At 54.9% G+C, this 17,717-nt stretch overlaps 1 protein-coding gene and 1 long non-coding RNA gene across 3 annotated transcripts; both read right to left on the reverse strand.

The window, feature by feature from the left end:
- Positions 1–6: 6 nt before the first annotated feature.
- LOC131588939 (uncharacterized) lies at positions 7–546 on the reverse strand. The gene is made up of 3 exons (XR_009279677.1): positions 298–546; positions 165–255; positions 7–120 (listed from the first exon to the last, which is right to left on the reverse strand). It is a non-coding gene; the product is annotated as an uncharacterized LOC131588939 (long non-coding RNA).
- A 750-nt stretch (positions 547–1,296) lies between these two features.
- Positions 1,297–9,225, reverse strand: SNF8 (SNF8 subunit of ESCRT-II). 2 transcript variants are annotated; one of them, XM_058858015.1, is made up of 8 exons: positions 9,130–9,225; positions 7,656–7,706; positions 6,634–6,772; positions 6,401–6,505; positions 5,519–5,591; positions 4,581–4,722; positions 4,011–4,085; positions 1,297–2,460 (listed from the first exon to the last, which is right to left on the reverse strand). In XM_058858015.1, the coding sequence occupies exons 1-8, from the start codon at positions 9,181–9,183 to the stop codon at positions 2,338–2,340; spliced, it is 762 nt and encodes a 253-aa protein (XP_058713998.1). In that variant the 5' UTR covers positions 9,184–9,225; the 3' UTR covers positions 1,297–2,337. The 2 variants fall into 2 exon arrangements, with proteins under 2 accessions (XP_058713998.1, XP_058713999.1); XM_058858016.1 differs by lacking the exon at positions 9,130–9,225 and having other exon boundaries at positions 6,666–6,772; positions 7,656–7,681.
- Between the last annotated feature and the right edge of the window lie 8,492 nt (positions 9,226–17,717).

Raw genomic sequence — 17,717 nt, forward strand, 5'->3', positions numbered from 1 at the left:
GGAATGGTTTATCCTGAACAACCTGGGAATGGTTTATCCTGAATAACCTGGAATGGTTTATCCCAAATAACCTGGGAATGGTTTATCCCAAATAACCTGGAATGGTTTATCCTGAATAACCTGGGATAGTTTATCCCACTTGGGAATGGTTTATCCCAAATAACCTGGAATGGTTTATCTGGAACAACCTGGGAATGGTTTATCCCAAATATCCTGGGATAGTTTATCCCAATGGAATGGTTTATCCCAAATAACCTGGAATGGTTTATCCCAATTGAATGGTTTATCCCAAATAACCTGGGATGGTTTATCCCAAATAACCTGGAATGGTTTATCCCAAATAACCTGGAATGGTTTATCCCAAATAACCTGGAATGGTTTATCCCAAATAACCTGGAATGGTTTATCCCAAATAACCTGGAATGGTTTATCCTGAATAACCTGAGATGGTTTATCCCAAATAACCTGGAATGGTTTATCCAGAACAACCTGGGAATGGTTTATCCCAAATAACCTGGGATAGTTTATCCCAATGGAATGGTTTATCCTGAATAACCTGGGATGGTTTATCCACTTGGGAATGGTTTATCCTGAATAACCTGGGAATTGTTTCCCCCTGCTCCAAACCCCCCAGGGCCAGTTGGGATTTAACCCTTGAGGGGATCCCCAGGTGTCACCTCCTCACCGTCACCTTTTGTCCCCGGGAGCTTTCCCAGCCTGCCGGGCTGGGAATTGTAGGAATTGTGGGAATTGTGGGAATTGTGGGAATTGCCTTATCCCGTTTTCCCGGAGGGAGGGGCTGTCCCAGTTCCCAGTGACAATCCTCGGCCGCCGCTGCGGGCAGAGCTGTTTTAGGAAGGGATTTTTAGGCTGAAATGGAGTTCAATAAATGCACAGGAGGCGCTCGGAGATCTCCGGCTCTTTTCTGTTGGACAGAAGAATTCTGGATTTGTTTTTTTCTGGATTGGGATTTTTCTGGGCTTTTTTCCCCCTTTTTTTTTTTTTAAATTTTTATTTTTTTCCCCTTTGTGCAATAAAGTTTTGTTTTGGCAGAATGGAGCCTGTGGTATTCCTTAGTGGGAATTCTCCTGGAATAACGATTTCCCTGGACAGGGTTCCCAGTTCTGCCGCTGCTGGGAGCCAAAATTCCAGAGCCCAAATCCCATTTCCCACTGCAAATCCCATTTGGGTCTCCGAGACTCCGCTCTCAGCTCCTTTTCCACAATCCGAGGCATTTCCACCCCAAACCAGGCAGGGAATCCAGCGGGAATTGATCCCAAACTTCCCAAACTCAGGAACCTTTTACAAAACTTTATTCCCAGTCCCGCTGTCCCTGGGATTGCGGGGGCAGGAGGGATCCCGAGGATTCCGGGAGGGATTCCTGAGGATCCCAAGAAGGATTCCCAAGGATCCTGGGAGAGATTCCAGGAAGGATTCCAGCCAGGATTCTGGAGGATTCCAGCCAGGATTCTGGAGGATTCCAGAAGGGATTCCAGGGGGGATTCCCGAGGATTCTGGGAGGGATTCCCAAGGTCTCCAGGAGGGATTCCGGAGGATTCCAGCCGGTATTGCTGAGGTCTCTGGCCAGGATTGCGGAGGATTCCAGCAGGGATTCCAGACGATTCCAGCCAGGATTCCCAAGGATTCTGGCTGGCATTCCCGAGGATCCCAGCCAGGATTCCCGATGATCCCAGCTAGAATTCCCGATGATCCCAGCTGGAATTCCCCATGATCCCAGCTGGAATTCCCCATGATCCCAGCTGGAATTCCCCATGATCCCAGCTGGAATTCCCCATGATCCCAGCTGGAATTCCCGAGGATCCCAGCCAGGATTCCCGATGATCCCGGCTGGAATTCCCCATGATCCCAGCTGGAATTCCCGATGATCCCAGCTGGAATTCCCCATGATCCCAGCTGGAATTCCCGAGGATCCCAGCTGGAATTCCCGATGATCCCAGCTGGAATTCCCCATGATCCCAGCTGGAATTCCCGATGATCCCAGCTGGAATTCCCCATGATCCCAGCTGGAATTCCCGATGATCCCGGCTGGAATTCCTGATGATCCCAGCTGGAATTCCCGAGGATCCCGGCTGGAATTCCCGAGGATCCCAGCTGGAATTCCTGATGATCCCAGCTGGAATTCCCCATGATCCCAGCTGGAATTCCCGAGGATCCCAGCTGGAATTCCTGATGATCCCAGCTGGAATTCCCGAGGATCCCGGCTGGAATTCCCGAGGATCCCGGCTGGAATTCCCGAGGATCCCGGCTGGAATTCCCGATGATCCCAGCTGGAATTCCCGAGGATCCCAGCTGGAATTCCCGATGATCCCGGCGCGCTCAGGGCTGCGGGGCGGCTCCGTCCTGGGCGAGCAGCTCAGGGAAGAGCGCGGGCAGCCAGAACTGCGGCTCAGCCGGAGCCTGAGCGTCCAGCCAGGCCATGCCCTCCTTCAGCAGCTGCTCCTGGGAACAGCAGGAATGGCTGGGAATGGTGGGAATGGGCTGGGAATGGGCTGGGAATGGTGGGAATGGCTGGGAATGGCTGGGAATGGCTCAGATGGGCTGGGAAGGGCTGGGAATGGGTTGGGAATGGGCTGGGAATGGTGGGAATGGCTGGGGATGGGCTGGGAATGGGCTGGGAATGGCTGGGAATGGCTGGGAATGGGCTGGGAATGGCTCAGATGGGCTGGGAATGGCTGGGAATGGGCTGGGAATGGGCTGGGAATGGGCTGGGAATGGGCTGGGAATGGTGGGAATGGCTGGGGATGGGCTGGGAATGGGCTGGGAATGGCTCAGATGGGCTGGGAATGGCTGGGAATGGGCTGGGAATGGGCTGGGAATGGGCTGGGAATGGGCTGGGAATGGTGGGAATGGCTGGGGATGGGCTGGGAATGGCTGGGAATGGGCTGGGAATGGCTCAGATGGGCTGGGAATGGCTGGGAATGGGCTGGGAATGGGCTGGGAATGGGCTGGGAATGGGCTGGGAATGGTGGGAATGGCTGGGGATGGGCTGGGAATGGCTGGGAATGGGCTGGGAATGGCTGGAGATGGGCTTGGAATGGGCTGGGAATGGCTGGAGATGGGCTGGGAATGGGCTGGGAATGGTGGGAATGGGCTGGGAATGGGCTGGGAATGGGCTGGGAATGGTGGGAATGGGCTGGGGATGGGCTGGGAATGGCTGGGAATGGGCTGGGAATGGCTGGGGATGGGCTTGGAATGGGCTGGGAATGGGCTGGGAATGGCTGGAGATGGGCTGGGAATGGGCTGGGAATGGGCTGGGAATGGCTGGAGATGGGCTGGGAATGGGCTGGGAATGGCTGGGAATGGGCTGGGAATGGCTGGGAATGGCTGGGAATGGATTTGGGATGGGTTTGGGATGGCTGGGATGGGCTGGAAATGGCTGGGATGGGCTGGGAATGGGTTGGGAATGGCTGGGATGGGCCGAGGAACTGTTCCCATTCCCACTCTCCCATTCCCATTCCCATTCCCATCCCTATTCCCATCCCCATTCCCATTCCCACTCTCCCATTCCCACTCTCTCATTCCCATTCCCACTCTCCCATTCCCACTCTCTCATTCCCATTCCCATTCCCACTCTCCCATTCCCATTCCCATTCCCACTCTCCCATTCCCATTCCCACTCTCTCATTCCCATTCCCACTCTCCCATTCCCACTCTCTCATTCCCATTCCCATTCCCACTCTCCCATTCCCATTCCCATTCCCACTCTCTCATTCCCATTCCCACTCTCCCATTCCCACTCTCTCATTCCCATTCCCATTCCCACTCTCCCATTCCCATTCCCATTCCCACTCTCCCATTCCCATTCCCACTCTCTCATTCCCATTCCCACTCTCCCATTCCCACTCTCTCATTCCCATTCCCATTCCCACTCTCCCATTCCCATTCCCACTCTCCCATTCCCATTCCCATTCCCATTCCCATTCCCATTCCCACTCTCACATTCCCATTCCCATATTCCCATTCCCATTCCCATTCCCATTCCCACCTACCAGAACCTGCTTCGCTCGCTCCGTCTCCCACTTGAGGCTGGCCCGGATCTCGCTGACCGTCACAAATCCCTTTTTCTGGGAAAACATCCAGGAAAAATCCCGGCTTGCTCTCACCCCAGCTCAGCCCAATCCCAGTTTTTTATGGAAATAACAAGATTTTTCCAGCTGGTTTTCATCCAGATTCAAATCCACACTTCAGCAGCTTCACCCACAAACCAGATCCAATCCCAATTCCCAGTCCTGGAGGCACCAATTCCCCATTCCCAGCCCTTTTCTGGGATCATTCCCACCAATTCCCCATTCCCAGCCCTTTTCTGGGATCATTCCCACCAATTCCCCATTCCCAGCCCTTTTCTGGGATCATTCCCATCAATTCCCCATTCCCAGCCCTTTTCTGGGATCATTCCCACCAATTCCCCATTCCCAGCCCTTTTCTGGGATCATTCCCATCAATTCCCCATTCCCAGCCCTTTTCCAGGATCATTCCCATCAATTCCCCATTCCCAGCCCTTTTCCAGGATCATTCCCACCAATTCCCCATTCCCAGCCCTTTTCCCGGATCATTCCCACCTCTGCCAGCTGCAGCACCACCGTGTGATCCATGTTCAGCTCCGCTGGCACCGACTGCACCAGGAATGTTCCTCCCACCGGGATGATCCCAAATCCATTCCCCAAAACCTTCAGCTTCTTGATGGCCCGGAGCAGATCATCCCTGGGGAGCAGCAATTCCAGCTGCAATTCCAGCAGCAATTCCAGCTGCAATCCCAGCTGCAATTCAAGCTGCAATTCCAGCTGCAATCCCAGCTGCAATTCCAGCTGCAATCCCAGCAGCAATTCCAGCTGCAATTCCAGCAGCAATCCCAGCTGCAATTCCAACTGCAATCCCAGCTGCAATCCCAGCTGCAATTCCAGCTGCAATCCCAGCAGCAATTCCAGCTGCAATTCCAGCAGCAATCCCAGCTGCAATTCCAACTGCAATCCCAGCTGCAATTCCAGCAGCAATCCCAGCAGCAATTCCAGCTGCAATCCCAGCCCTGGGAATGCCAGAGCCTCCAGCAGGAACAGCCCCGTGCTGCTCGCTGTTAAAAACCAGGAATTGCTTCCATAAAGGAATTTGGGATCGGGATTTTGGCGTCTGGGCAGCCTTGAAGATTCAGCCCCCAAAAATGGGAGTTTTGTCCTAAAAATCTGTGTCTGATGGGATTTATCCATCCCTTCCTCACAGTTCCAGTGGGAAAAATCCTCTTGGGGCTGGATTTTTATGGAAAAAATCCTCTCAGGGCTGGATTTTTATGGAAGAAACCCTCCTGGGCTGGATTTTTAGGGAAAAGGTCCTCCCAGGGCTGGATTTTTAGGGAAAAAATCGTCTCCAGCCACAGGCAGGAATTGCTGAGGATCCCAGAGTATCCCATGGGAAGGGCAGATCCCAGGCCTGGCTGCAGCTCTGGGAATTCCCGAGGCTGGGAAGGGACCCCCCCTTTTCCCAATCCCGAATTCCCGGCACTCACTGGCTGACGTCCTGAGCGAATTTCCCCCTCCCCTTCAGCACCTGCTGCTGCAGCTCCTCCAGCGTGATCAGCCCTGGCAGCGGGGAATGCCGGGATCAGCCCGGGATTATCCCGGGATTATCCTGGGATTATCCTGGGATTATCCTGGGATTATCCAGGGATTATCCTGGGATTGTCCTGGGATTATCCACGGATTATCCTGGGATTATCCAGGGATTATCCAGGGATTATCCAGGGATTATCCTGGGATTATCCTGGAACAGCGTCCGGGCTGCTCCCAGCTTCCCATGGATTGATGGGATGGATGGGATTGGGATGGATGGGATTGGGATGGGATTGGGATGGATGGGATTGATGGGATTGGGATTGGAATTGGGATGGATGGGATTGGGATGGGATTGGGATGGGATTGGGATGGATGGGATTGGGATGGATGGGATTGATGGGATTGGGATTGGAATTGGGATGGATGGGATTGGGATGGGATTGGGATGGATGGGATTGGGATGGATGGGATTGATGGGATTGGGATGGATGGGATTGGGAAGGATCCCTGGGATTGGGAAGGATCTCAGGATCAGGGAAGGTGAATCCCTGGGAATGGGAAGGATCCCTGGGATCAGGGATGGATCCCAGGATCAGGGATGGATCCCAGGATCGGGGATGGATCCCAGGATCGGGGATGGATCCCAGGATCAGGGAATGTGGATCCCAGGATCAGGGAATGTGGATCCCAGGATTGGGGATGGATCCCAGGATCAGGGAATGTGGATCCCAGGATCAGGGAATGTGGATCCCAGGATCAGGGGTGGATCCCAGGATCAGGGAATGTGGATCCCAGGATCGGGGATGGATCCCAGGATCAGGGAATGTGGATCCCACCTCCGTTGCGGTGTTTCAGCGCCAGGCACACCTCGATGATCTGCACCCCCAGCTCGTAGTAGAAATCCCCGACTCCCAACATCTCCGCCCAGAAACCTTTTCCAGCTGGGAAAGGAGAGGGAAAAGGGATCAGAGCACCGGGAAAAACCCCCCGGAGCCCGCGCGATCCCCCCGCCCCCGCCCTTCCCGAGGGATCCCAGCGGCTCCGGGAGAAATCCCAGCGGATCCCTCACAGGCCAGGGGATCCACGCCGATGGTGGCGCACATGTCCTGGAACTGCAGCCGGAATTCCGGGCTCTTCCGGATCTCCTGCTTGTGCTTGCTGGCAAACGCCTCCAGGTGCGTCCGGAACGTCTCCAGCTGCTTGGACATCTGGGAGCCGGGAAAAACGGGATTGGGAATGGGAAATGGGATTGGGAATGGGAAATGGGATTGGGAATGGGGAGGGGATGGGAATGGGAAATGGGAAATGGGAATGGGAAATGGGATTGGGAATGGGAATGGGGAGGGGATGGGAATGGGAAACGGGATTGGGAATGGGAAATGGGAATGGGAATGGGAATGGGGAGGGGATGGGAATGGGAAACGGGATTGGGAATGGGAAATGGGAATGGGAATGGGAAATGGGATTGGGAATGGGGAGGGGATGGGAATGGGAAATGGGAAATGGGAATGGGAAATGGGATTGGGAATGGGAATGGGGAGGGGATGGGAATGGGAAACGGGATTGGGAATGGGAAATGGGAATGGGAATGGGAAATGGGATTGGGAATGGGGAGGGGATGGGAATGGGAAATGGGAAATGGGAATGGGAAATGGGATTGGGAATGGGAATGGGGAGGGGATGGGAATGGGAAACGGGATTGGGAATGGGAAATGGGAATGGGAAATGGGATTGGGAATGGGAAATGGGATTGGGAATGGGAAATGGGAATGGGAAATGGGATTGGGAATGGGAAATGGGATTGGGAATGGGAAATGGGAATGGGAAATGGGAAATGGGAATGGGAAACGGGAATGGGAAATGGGATTGGGAATGGGAAACGGGATTGGGAATGGGATGGGAATGGGAATGGGAAATGGGAATGGGGAGGGGATGGGAATGGGAAATGGGATTGGGAATGGGAAATGGGATTGGGAATGGGAAATGGGATTGGGAATGGGGAGGGGGATCCATGGGATGGGATCCATGGCATGGGATCCATGGGATGGGATCCATGGGATGGCTCCAGCCCCATCCCAAGGGAATTCCCACCTGGGCCAGCTGATCCTCGGCCAGCACCGTCCCTCGCTCCTTGTACTTGGCCTGTGGGAGAGGAAGGGTGGGACATTCCCAAACCAGAACAATCCCGAACCGGGACAATCCCGAACCGGGACAATCCCGAACCGGGACAATCCCGAACCGGGACATTCCCGAACCGGGACAATCCCAAACCAGAACATTCCCGAACCGGGACAATCCCGAACTGCTGCCCCCACAGCCCCCTGCGCCCTCCCCGGCTCCCATCCCCGTTCCATTCCCGTTCCATCCCCGCTCCATCCCCGCGCCCTCCCCGGCTCCCATCCCCGTTCCATTCCCGCTCCATCCCCGTTCCATTCCCGTTCCATTCCCGTTCCATTCCCGTTCCATTCCCGTTCCATTCCCGTTCCATCCCCGTTCCATTCCCGTTCCATTCCCGTTCCATTCCCGTTCCATTCCCGTTCCATCCCCGTTCCATTCCCGCTCCATTCCCGTTCCATTCCCGTTCCATCCCCTCTCCATCCCCGCTCCATCCCCTCTCCATCCCCGTTCCATTCCCGCTCCATTCCCGTTCCATCCCCTCTCCATCCCCGTTCCATCCCCGCTCCATTCCCGTTCCATCCCCGCTCCATTCCCGCTCCATTCCCGCTCCATTCCCGCTCCATCCCCTCTCCATCCCCGTTCCATTCCCGCTCCATTCCCGTTCCATCCCCTCTCCATCCCCGTTCCATCCCCGCTCCATTCCCGTTCCATCCCCGCTCCATCCCCGTTCCATCCCCTCTCCATCCCCGTTCCATCCCCTCTCCATCCCCGTTCCATCCCCTCTCCATCCCCGCTCCATCCCCGCTCCATCCCCGCTCCATCCCCTCTCCATCCCCGTTCCATCCCCGCTCCATTCCCGTTCCATCCCCGCTCCATTCCCGCTCCATTCCCGCTCCATTCCCGCTCCATCCCCTCTCCATCCCCGTTCCATTCCCGCTCCATTCCCGTTCCATCCCCTCTCCATCCCCGTTCCATCCCCGCTCCATTCCCGTTCCATCCCCGCTCCATCCCCGTTCCATCCCCTCTCCATCCCCGTTCCATCCCCTCTCCATCCCCGTTCCATCCCCTCTCCATCCCCGCTCCATCCCCGCTCCATCCCCGCTCCATCCCCTCTCCATCCCCGTTCCATCCCCTCTCCATCCCCGTTCCATCCCCGCTCCATCCCCGTTCCATCCCCGCTCCATTCCCGCTCCATTCCCGTTCCATTCCCGCTCCATTCCCGTTCCATTCCCGTTCCATTCCCGTTCCATTCCCGCTCCATTCCCGCTCCATTCCCGCTCCATTCCCGTTCCATTCCCGTTCCATTCCCGTTCCATTCCCGCTCCATTCCCGCTCCATTCCCGTTCCATTCCCGCTCCATTCCCGTTCCATTCCCGTTCCATTCCCGTTCCATCCCCGCTCCATTCCCGCTCCATCCCCGTTCCATTCCCGTTCCATTCCCGTTCACCTCGGTCAGTTTTCTCCTGGCGATCGCCCCCGCCCCCACCCCCCGCCGGTGCATCCCGGCCCCGCCGCCGGCGCGCGCGCCCTGACGTCACCGGCCGCCGGCACTGACGTCATCGAGCGGCGCCGCGCGCGGGAGGGGCGGGGCCGCCTCAGGCTCCACCCCCCCCCTCAGTGACGGACGGCGGCACCGGCGGGGGGGGAAATAAATAATTGTGAGGAGATAAAGGGGAATTAAAGGGGGATCTGAGGGGGTAAAGGGGGATCTGAGGGGAAAAAGGGGATCCTGAGAGGGCAATGGAGGTTCTGAGGGGGTAAAGGGGGATCTGAGTGAGATAAAGAGGATCCTGAGGGGGTAAAGGAGGATCTGAAGGGGATAAAGGGGACCCTGAGGGAGTAAAGGGGGATTTGAGGGGGATCTGAGGGGGTAAAGGAGGATCTGAGTGGAATAAAGGAGTATCTGAGGGGATAAAGGGGGATCTGAGTGGAATAAAGGGGATCCTGAGGGGATAAAGGGGATCCTGAGGGGATAAAGGAGGATCTGAAGAGATAAAAGGGGCTCCACCGCCTCATTTATTCCCATCATGACGGGACGGATCCCTGGGGATCCCGGATATCCCATAAATTACTGCATTGCCCGGGGTTATTTATGGGATCCCGGGAGCCCTTCCCGTGCTCTTCCCTCATTTCCATCACAATTCCCCCTCTGGAGCCGCCGGGGGCCGGGAGAAACATCTGGGAATGGGAATGGGGGACCAGGAACAGCCGGGAATGGGAATGGGGGACCAGGAACAGCCGGGAATGGGAATGGGGGACCGGGAACAGCCGGGAATGGGGGACCGGGAATGGGAATGGGGGACCGGGAACAGCCGGGAACGGGGGACCGGGAACAGCCGGGAATGGGGAGCAGCTGCGGGGCGGGAGCGCCGGGAGCCAGCCGGGATGGAGAGCCGCAATTCCCGGTGGGAATGAGCCCGGGAATGATCCTGGGAATGAACCGCAATTCCCGGTGGGAATGAGCCCGGGAATGAGCCCGGAGAGCCGCAATTCCCGGCGGGAATGATCCAGGGAATGATCCTGGGAATGAACCGCAATTCCCGGCGGGAATGATCCCGGGAATGATCCAGGGAATGACGCTGGGAAGCGACAATTCCCGGCGGGAATGGCAGGGCCGGGAATGAGCCCGAGAATTGTCCCCAGGGCTGGAGAGCCGCAATTCCCGGTGGGAATGAGCGACAATTCCCGGCGGGAATGATCCCGGGCTGTGTCCCCAGGGCCATCCCGGCCCCCAATCCCTGCCAGCTCCATCCCGACCCGATCCAGGTGGATCCAGAGGGGCTGGACGGCTCCAGGCTCCCTTCCCGAGGTTTCCCTTCCCGAGGTTTCCCTTCCCGAGGTTTCCCTTCCCGAGGTTTCCCTCCCCCTGACCCTTCCCGAGGTTTTCCCGGCCTGCAGGAGCGGTCGGGGCCCCTGGCCCGGATCCATCGGGAATTCTCCGGCTGGAGGCAGCAGCTGCTCCCGGTAATTCCAGCCCCGGGGCTCTGGGATGAGCCTGGAATATTGCCGGGGCTTTATGGCCCCACTTCCCATGGGAATTCCGCGGCTTCCAAACGCCACCTGTCACGGGCAGGGACAATGGGAAAAGCTCTGCCCTCCCTCCCCCTCGACATTCCCATTTTTTTCCCCCTAAATTCGCCTTTATTCAATAAAAACTTCCCATTTTTCTCCCCCGCGCACTGAATTTAATCCGTTTTTAAACCGTGTTTGTATTATTTGTAAGATTTGGGGAGCAGCTGCCGGCTGGTTCTGCCGCACATCTGAGGGAACAGATGGAATTTTAATTCCTGGGAATTCTGACCGTTTGGCCGGCCCCAAAGGAGCCATCAGGGGCTGACAGCCCTTCCCGAAAATGGGATTTTGTTGGGAAAAAGCTGATCCCGAACCTTGGGGGGGGTTGGGGAGAGGAGCTGGGCTAATCCTTACAGGAAAGAGAGATGTTTATTTTATTTTATTTTATTTTATTTTATTTTATTTTATTTTATTTTATTTTATTTTATTTTATTGTATTGTATTGTATTGTATTGTATTGTATTGTATTGTATTGTATTGTATTGTATTGTATTGTATTTTACTCTATTTTATTTTATCCTAGTCTATTCTATCATTTATTTTAGTTTATTCTATAATTTAAATTTAATTTAATTAATTAAAATCCTGCTTGGAAACCCCCAAATTCCAACCAGGAGCCCCCAAAATCCCTGCTCGGGGCCCCGCCCCTCATGAATATTCAAATCACCGCGCTGTGATTGGCTGCCGGGTGGCCATAAGCCACGCCCACCCCAGAGCGTCCCTGGTTGCCGTAGCAACGCTTCCCCTTTGCTTTATCCAATCAGCGGCCGCCCTGTGGCTCCGTAACCCAATCAGAACGCAGTATGCTAATGAGGGGGCGTGACCCCGGCTGGCCCGGTCCGGCCGCGTTGGGTCCGCGCCGGTCCCGGCTCCAAATCCCGGGAAAATCCCGGGAAAATCCTCGGGAAAAGGAGCCCGGGAGCGGGGCCAGGGCCTCCCCCCGGCATCCCGGGATCAGCAATTCCCGCCTGGATCAGCGCTGGGGCCTGGGGAGCGCTCCCGTCTCCTGAGCCCAAATTGCTGAGCAAAAAAACCCGGATTTCATCCGCAAATTGGGAATTTAATCCACAAATTGGGCTTTTTAGCCACAAATTGGGCTTTTTATCCCTAAAAAACTGACTTTTTCCATCCCCAAATCCATGGGGGACATCAAACCCGGCCAGGAGCTGCGCTGGCACCTCTGAATTCCAAGGATAATCCCATTTTTCCCGAATTTTCCGGCTCTGTCACCGAGCCGAGGCTCCTTCAGCCTTGCCCGGGGTGAGCCGCAAATGGAATTTCTCCGTCATTCCATCACTGCCAGGGAGAGACAAATGAGCCTTTCCCAGGTAATTCCGGAGCTTTTCACCTTGGCAGCAATTCAGGGATGCGGGGGAATTTTATCCCTCATCGACCTCTGAGATAAAAAATTATTTCCCTTCGTCCTTTTCCAAGGAATTTTCTCCCCGGCGAGGTTTTTGATTGGCTTTTCTATTTCTATTTCTGTTCCATTCTGATTAAATTGTTATTTTTCATTTTTATTATTCCTATTATTGTAATCATTATTATTATTTTTTAACTTTTATTTCTATTTCTCCCTCTCAGCCTCTCTCCCCACTTTTTCCTGGGAATGTTTTCGGGAATTCTCGGCCGGCAGAGGGGGACAGACTCCAGCGAATCTCCGGGAATTCGGGATCATTCCCTGCTCACCCCGGGGGGGATTTTTAGGGATGGAAGGGGCGGGATGTGACAAAATCCCGACCCCTCCCCTCTCCCCGGGCTGGAATTCCCAGCTGGAATTCCGAAATCTTTATTTCCCGTGTTGCGATATTATGGAAAAATCACTTTAGCGAGGGCAGGGAGGATAAAAAGGGGATTTTCCACAATTTAAATCAAATAAAATTGGTTCAAAAATAGAAATCTTGGAATTTCTGTCACTCAGGGATTCACTCCGGGCATCCTGACCTCTGGATCCTGGAAATTCCATTGGATTTCCAAAGGAATTCCCGTTTTTCTGGAGTTTGGGGACCCTTTGGGAAGATCCTTTGGGAATTCACACCCCGGAGATCCCAGGGCCAAATCCCAGGGAGGAAAAACCCTTTGGAATTCCAGATCCAAGCCTCCCAAACCTGGAATTCTTTTCCTTCCAGACCTTTCAAACCCCAAATTCTTCCCTAATTCCAAATCTTCATTTCCTTCTTAATCCCAGCCCCTAAAACCTCAAATTTTCTTTCCTAATTCCAGCCCCTAAAACCTCGATTTCCATCCTAATTCCAGCCTTCCAAACCTTTATTTCCATTCTAATTCCAGCCCCTAAAACTTCGATTTCTTTCTTAATTCCAGGCCTTTAAAACCTCGATTTCCATCCTAATCCCAGCCCTCCAAAACCTTCATTTCCACCCTAATTCCAGGCCCTAAAACCTCTATTTCTTCTCAAATTCCAGCCCTCCAAAAACTCCATTCCCTCCCTAATTCCAGCCCTTGGAATTTGCATTCCCAGCTCTCTCTGCTCAGGACGATCTTGGCAATAATTCCCATTTTTTTCCCCCCTCTGGCTCCATTTATCATCGGGAGTGGGAAAAACTCCCAAATTCCCTGATTTTCATTGGAAAAGCGTTGAGGGGTGAAGGATGGGGAGCGGGAAATGATTCACGGGGAACATCCCGGGCATGGAAGCGCCTCGGGAATGACGGATGAGCTCCGGGGAATTTATTTGTGTCAGGAAAATCCTTGAGGAGGAGGAGGCGCTGCCTTGGAGCCCCTGGCACAAATCTCCGGGCAGAAATGAGGATTTTTGGGATGTTTTCCAAATTGTTCCGCACCCGGAGGAGGAAAATTGGGATTTGTTCCATGCCAGGGTTCCGGTCTCTTCCCGAAAATCCGGATTGGGGAGCTGGAAACGGCACCAAAATCTTGGATTTGTGTTGGGATTGGGGTTTGAGACACGAGGGAAAGGGAGAGGGAGGAAAATGAAGGAAAAGGGAAGGTTTGGAATGGTTTTAGTTTGATTCCCGTAAAAAAATCTCTGCCTGGAATGTCCCAAACTCCAGGCTGGCCTCAGTTCCAGCCTGGGATCTCAGCGCCACTCCGGGAATTCTTGGGGAGTCTGGGAATTCCTTCAATTTCTTGGCAATTCCTTCAATTTCTTGGCAATTCCTTCAATTTCTTGGCAATTCCTTCAATTTCTTGGCAATTCCTTCAATTTCTTGGCAATTCCTTCAATTTCTTGGCAATTCCTCCCGGTTTTTGGCAGGATCCACCTCAGAGCTGATTCTCCATCGGGATCCATCCCAGGAACACCCGGAGCTGATTTCCCACCGGGATCCATCCCAGGCTGATTTCCCTTTGGGATCCATCCCAGGCTGATTTCCCATCCCAAGATCCATCCCAGAGCTGATTTCCCATCGGGATCCATCCCAGAGCTGATTTCCCATCCCAAGATCCATCCCAGAGCTGATTTCCCATCGGGATCCATCCCAGAGCTGATTTCCCTTTGGGATCCATCCCAGAGCTGATTTCTCATCCCAGGATCCATCCCAGGCTGATTTCCCATCGGGATCCATCCCAGGCTGATTTCCCTTTGGGATCCATCCCAGGCTGATTTCCCTTTGGGATCCATCCTGGAGCTGATTTCCCTTTGGGATCCATCCCAGAGCTGATTTCCCTTTGGGATCCATCCCAGGCTGATTTCCCACTGGATCCTGGCTCTGGTTTCCCGTTCCCCACCCGGATTTGGTTCCGGTTTCCCGGGAGGATCCAGAGGATTCCTGGGAAAATCCCGCTCCTTCCCCACCTCGAGGCCCCAGCTTGGGCAGAGCTTCATTAAAATTCCGTTAATTGGTCACCGTTAATTGCTCGTTTGGAGGCCGCGGCCTTTGGCATCAATTAATTTATTCACTTATTAATTCATCTATTTATTAATTAATTCAGCTATTCGTCTATTTATTAATTTATTCATCAGTTTATTTATTAATCTATTTATTTATTCATCAATTTATTAGTTTATTCATTTATTATTCTATTGAAAAATGAAGGGAATATTTGGGGAATATTTTGGGAATATTTGGGAATATTTTGGGGATATTTTGGGGAATATTTGAGGAACATTTCACGGATATTTTGGGAATATTTTTGGGAACATTTGAGGGATTTTTGGGGAATATTTGACGGATATTTTGGGAATATTTTGGGAACACTTCAGGGATATTTTGGGAATGGGCAGCCAGGTGCGCTCTGGGCGTGCCAGGATCAGTTTTGGCTCCAAGGAAATCGCTCTGGGCAATCCCGGGTGGATTTTTCCCACCGGGAATGGCTCAAAATGGGCTCAGGAGGATTTCGTTTTAACGCGGCCTCGTGAGGTTTTGACCTCAAAATTTTGGGGAATTTTTAGATGAAATCGTGCCTGGATCGGTGGCGAGATAAAAACGAGGGGGAAAATGGGGATGGGGAGCAGCAGAATTCCCTGGAGAGGCGGGAAAAAGCTCAGGTGTGCCCAGAAAAATGAATAAAAAGTTGGATTCTCCCAGGGAGGGAGGGAGGAAAAACCTCGGGATTTGGGGAATTCGGGCACCGCGGGGATCGAGTGGGAAAAGGGAAAAATGAGGGGAAAAATCCCGGTGGGAGAGGGGAAAATCCCGGTGGGAATGAGGGAAGGATCCCGCTGGGAATGGGGGAAGGATCCCGCTGGGAATGGGGGGAAAATCCCGCTGGGAATGGGGGGAAAATCCCGCTGGAAATGAGGGGGAAATCCCGCTGGGAATGGGGGAAGGATCCCGCTGGGAACGGCGGGATCGGGGCGGGTTCCCTGTGGAAAGATCCTTTGGAAAAGGGAAAAAGAAGGAAAAGGAAAAGGAAAAGGGGAAGGAAAAGGGGAAGGAAAAGGGGAAAGGAAAAGGGGAAAGGAAAAAGAAAAGGGTGGGGCGGTGCCCTCGGGAACCGGGATGAGGAGCGGCCGCTCCGGCTGGAGGCGCGACAATCGCGACATGACCGCGGGAACGAACAGCTCCGACTCCAGATCCCGCAGATCCCACAGATCCCACAGATCCCACAAATCCCACAAATCCCCCGGATCCCGGCACCGCTTTCCCAGCGCTCGGGCACGAATCCCCTTCCCGGATCCCTGAAAAATCCCGGGACGAGCCTTTCCTTTCCCCCGGGAATGCGGAGCGGGGAAAAGCCTGGGAATAAAAACCCCTGGATTTGGGGTTCGGTTGTCAGCTAAGGGGGGAAAACTGCCCAGGAATCCCTGGAGCCTCTGGATCCCCTGGAACCTGGGGAACCCCTGGAACCCCTGGAACCTGGGGAACCCCTGGAACCCCTGAAGCCCCCAGAGCCTCTGGAATTCCTGGAGGCCCTGGAACCCCCAAAGCCCCTGAAGCCCACAGAGCCTCTGGAATTATTGCAGCCCCTGGAATTCCTGGAGCCCCCGGAACCTCTGGAGGCCCTGGAGTCCTTGGAGCCCCCAGAACCTCTGGAATCCTCAGAGCCCCTGGAACTCCCCGAGTCCCTGCAGCCCCCCCAGGAGCCCCCCAGCACCGGCTGCAGCCCGAGGAGGGAGAGTCCCGAGCGTCCCCCGCTCCCTCCCTCCTCCTCCTCCTCCTCCTCCTCCTCCTCCTCCTCCTCCTCCTCCTCCTCCTCCTCCTCCTCCTCCTCCTCCTCCTCCTCCTCCTCCTCCTCCTCCTCCTCCTCCTCCTCCCCGCAATAAGGAAAGGGATCAAGGGCTGGGCCAGCGCGGACTTTGTCCCCCCCCGTTCCCTGGGCCCCTCCCGGGAAGGGCAGGGCCGGGGTGGAGCTCGGGGTCACCCCGGGAGGGACCGGGACACCCCCGGTACCCGCGGGGAGCTCGGGGTCACCCCGGGAGGGACCGGGACACCCCCGGTACCCGCGGGGAGCTCGGGAAGGAGCTCGGGGCACCCCCGGCACAGACCGGGCCGCTCCAGGGAAGATTCCCGGGGGGTTTGGGGGATCCCCGAGGGATGGGAGAGGGAGGAGGAGGAAGCCGGGAGCGCTGCAGCCGCAGTTTGGCCCCAGAGCATCCGCAGCTCCCCCGGAGCCGGGTTTGGGGGGGTTCGGTGCCGTTCCCACCTCATCCCGGGATTCCCAAGGGAATTCCCTCCCTGGGATCGGGGAGGAATCGGAGCCGTGGGGTTCAAACCCCCCGGGATGGGGGCGCGTCCCTCTGTCCCCAGCCCAGGACACCGCGGGGACCTCGGGGCCTTTTCCAGGCTGGATCCTCGCGGGGAGCGACCTCGGGCAGGGGACGGGGAGCGACCCCCAGCCCTGGCCTGGCGGTGACAGTGACAGTGACACGGTGACAGTGACAGTGACACAGTGACAGTGACACGGTGACAGTGACAGTGACAGTGACAGTGATGGTGACAGTGACACAGTGACAGTGACAGTGACAGTGACACAGTGACAGTGACACGGTGACAGTGACAGTGACAGTGACAGTGATGGTGACAGTGACACAGTGACAGTGACACGGTGACAGTGACACGGTGACAGTGACACGGTGACAGTGACAGTGACAGTGACAGTGACACAGTGACAGTGACAGTGACAGTGACAGTGACAGTGACAGTGACAGTGACACAGTGACAGTGACAGTGACAGTGACACAGTGAAGGTGACACAGTGACAGTGACACAGTGACAGTGATGGTGACAGTGACGGTGACACAGTGATGGTGACACGGTGACAGTGACACGGTGACAGTGACAGTGACAGTGACACAGTGACAGTGACAGTGACAGTGACAGTGACAGTGACAGTGACAGTGACACAGTGACAGTGACAGTGACAGTGACAGCGACAGTGACAGTGACACGGTGACAGTGACAGTGACAGTGACAGTGACAGTGACACAGTGACAGTGACACGGTGACAGTGACAGTGACAGTGACAGTGACAGTGACAGTGACAGTGACACGGTGACAGTGACAGTGACACAGTGACAGTGACACAGTGACAGTGACACAGTGA

The sequence above is a fragment of the Poecile atricapillus genome, chromosome 27, assembly GCF_030490865.1.
Source record: "Poecile atricapillus isolate bPoeAtr1 chromosome 27, bPoeAtr1.hap1, whole genome shotgun sequence".
NCBI classification, from domain to species: Eukaryota; Metazoa; Chordata; class Aves; order Passeriformes; family Paridae; genus Poecile; species Poecile atricapillus.

What these genes read in the sequence shown, in the direction of transcription:
- SNF8 (XM_058858015.1), bottom strand. Translation starts at nt 9,183, where the DNA reads ATGCACCGGCGGGGGGTGGGGGCGGGGGCGATCGCCAGGAGAAAACTG. An exon ending in CGGCGTGGATCCCCTGGCCT is followed by an intron (nt 6,506 to 6,633) that starts GTGAGGGATCCG and finishes CTCCTTTCCCAG; the next exon opens with CTGGAAAAGGTTTCTGGGCG. An exon ending in GCTGAAACACCGCAACGGAG is followed by an intron (nt 5,592 to 6,400) that starts GTGGGATCCACA and finishes CCCCGCTGCCAG; the next exon opens with GGCTGATCACGCTGGAGGAG.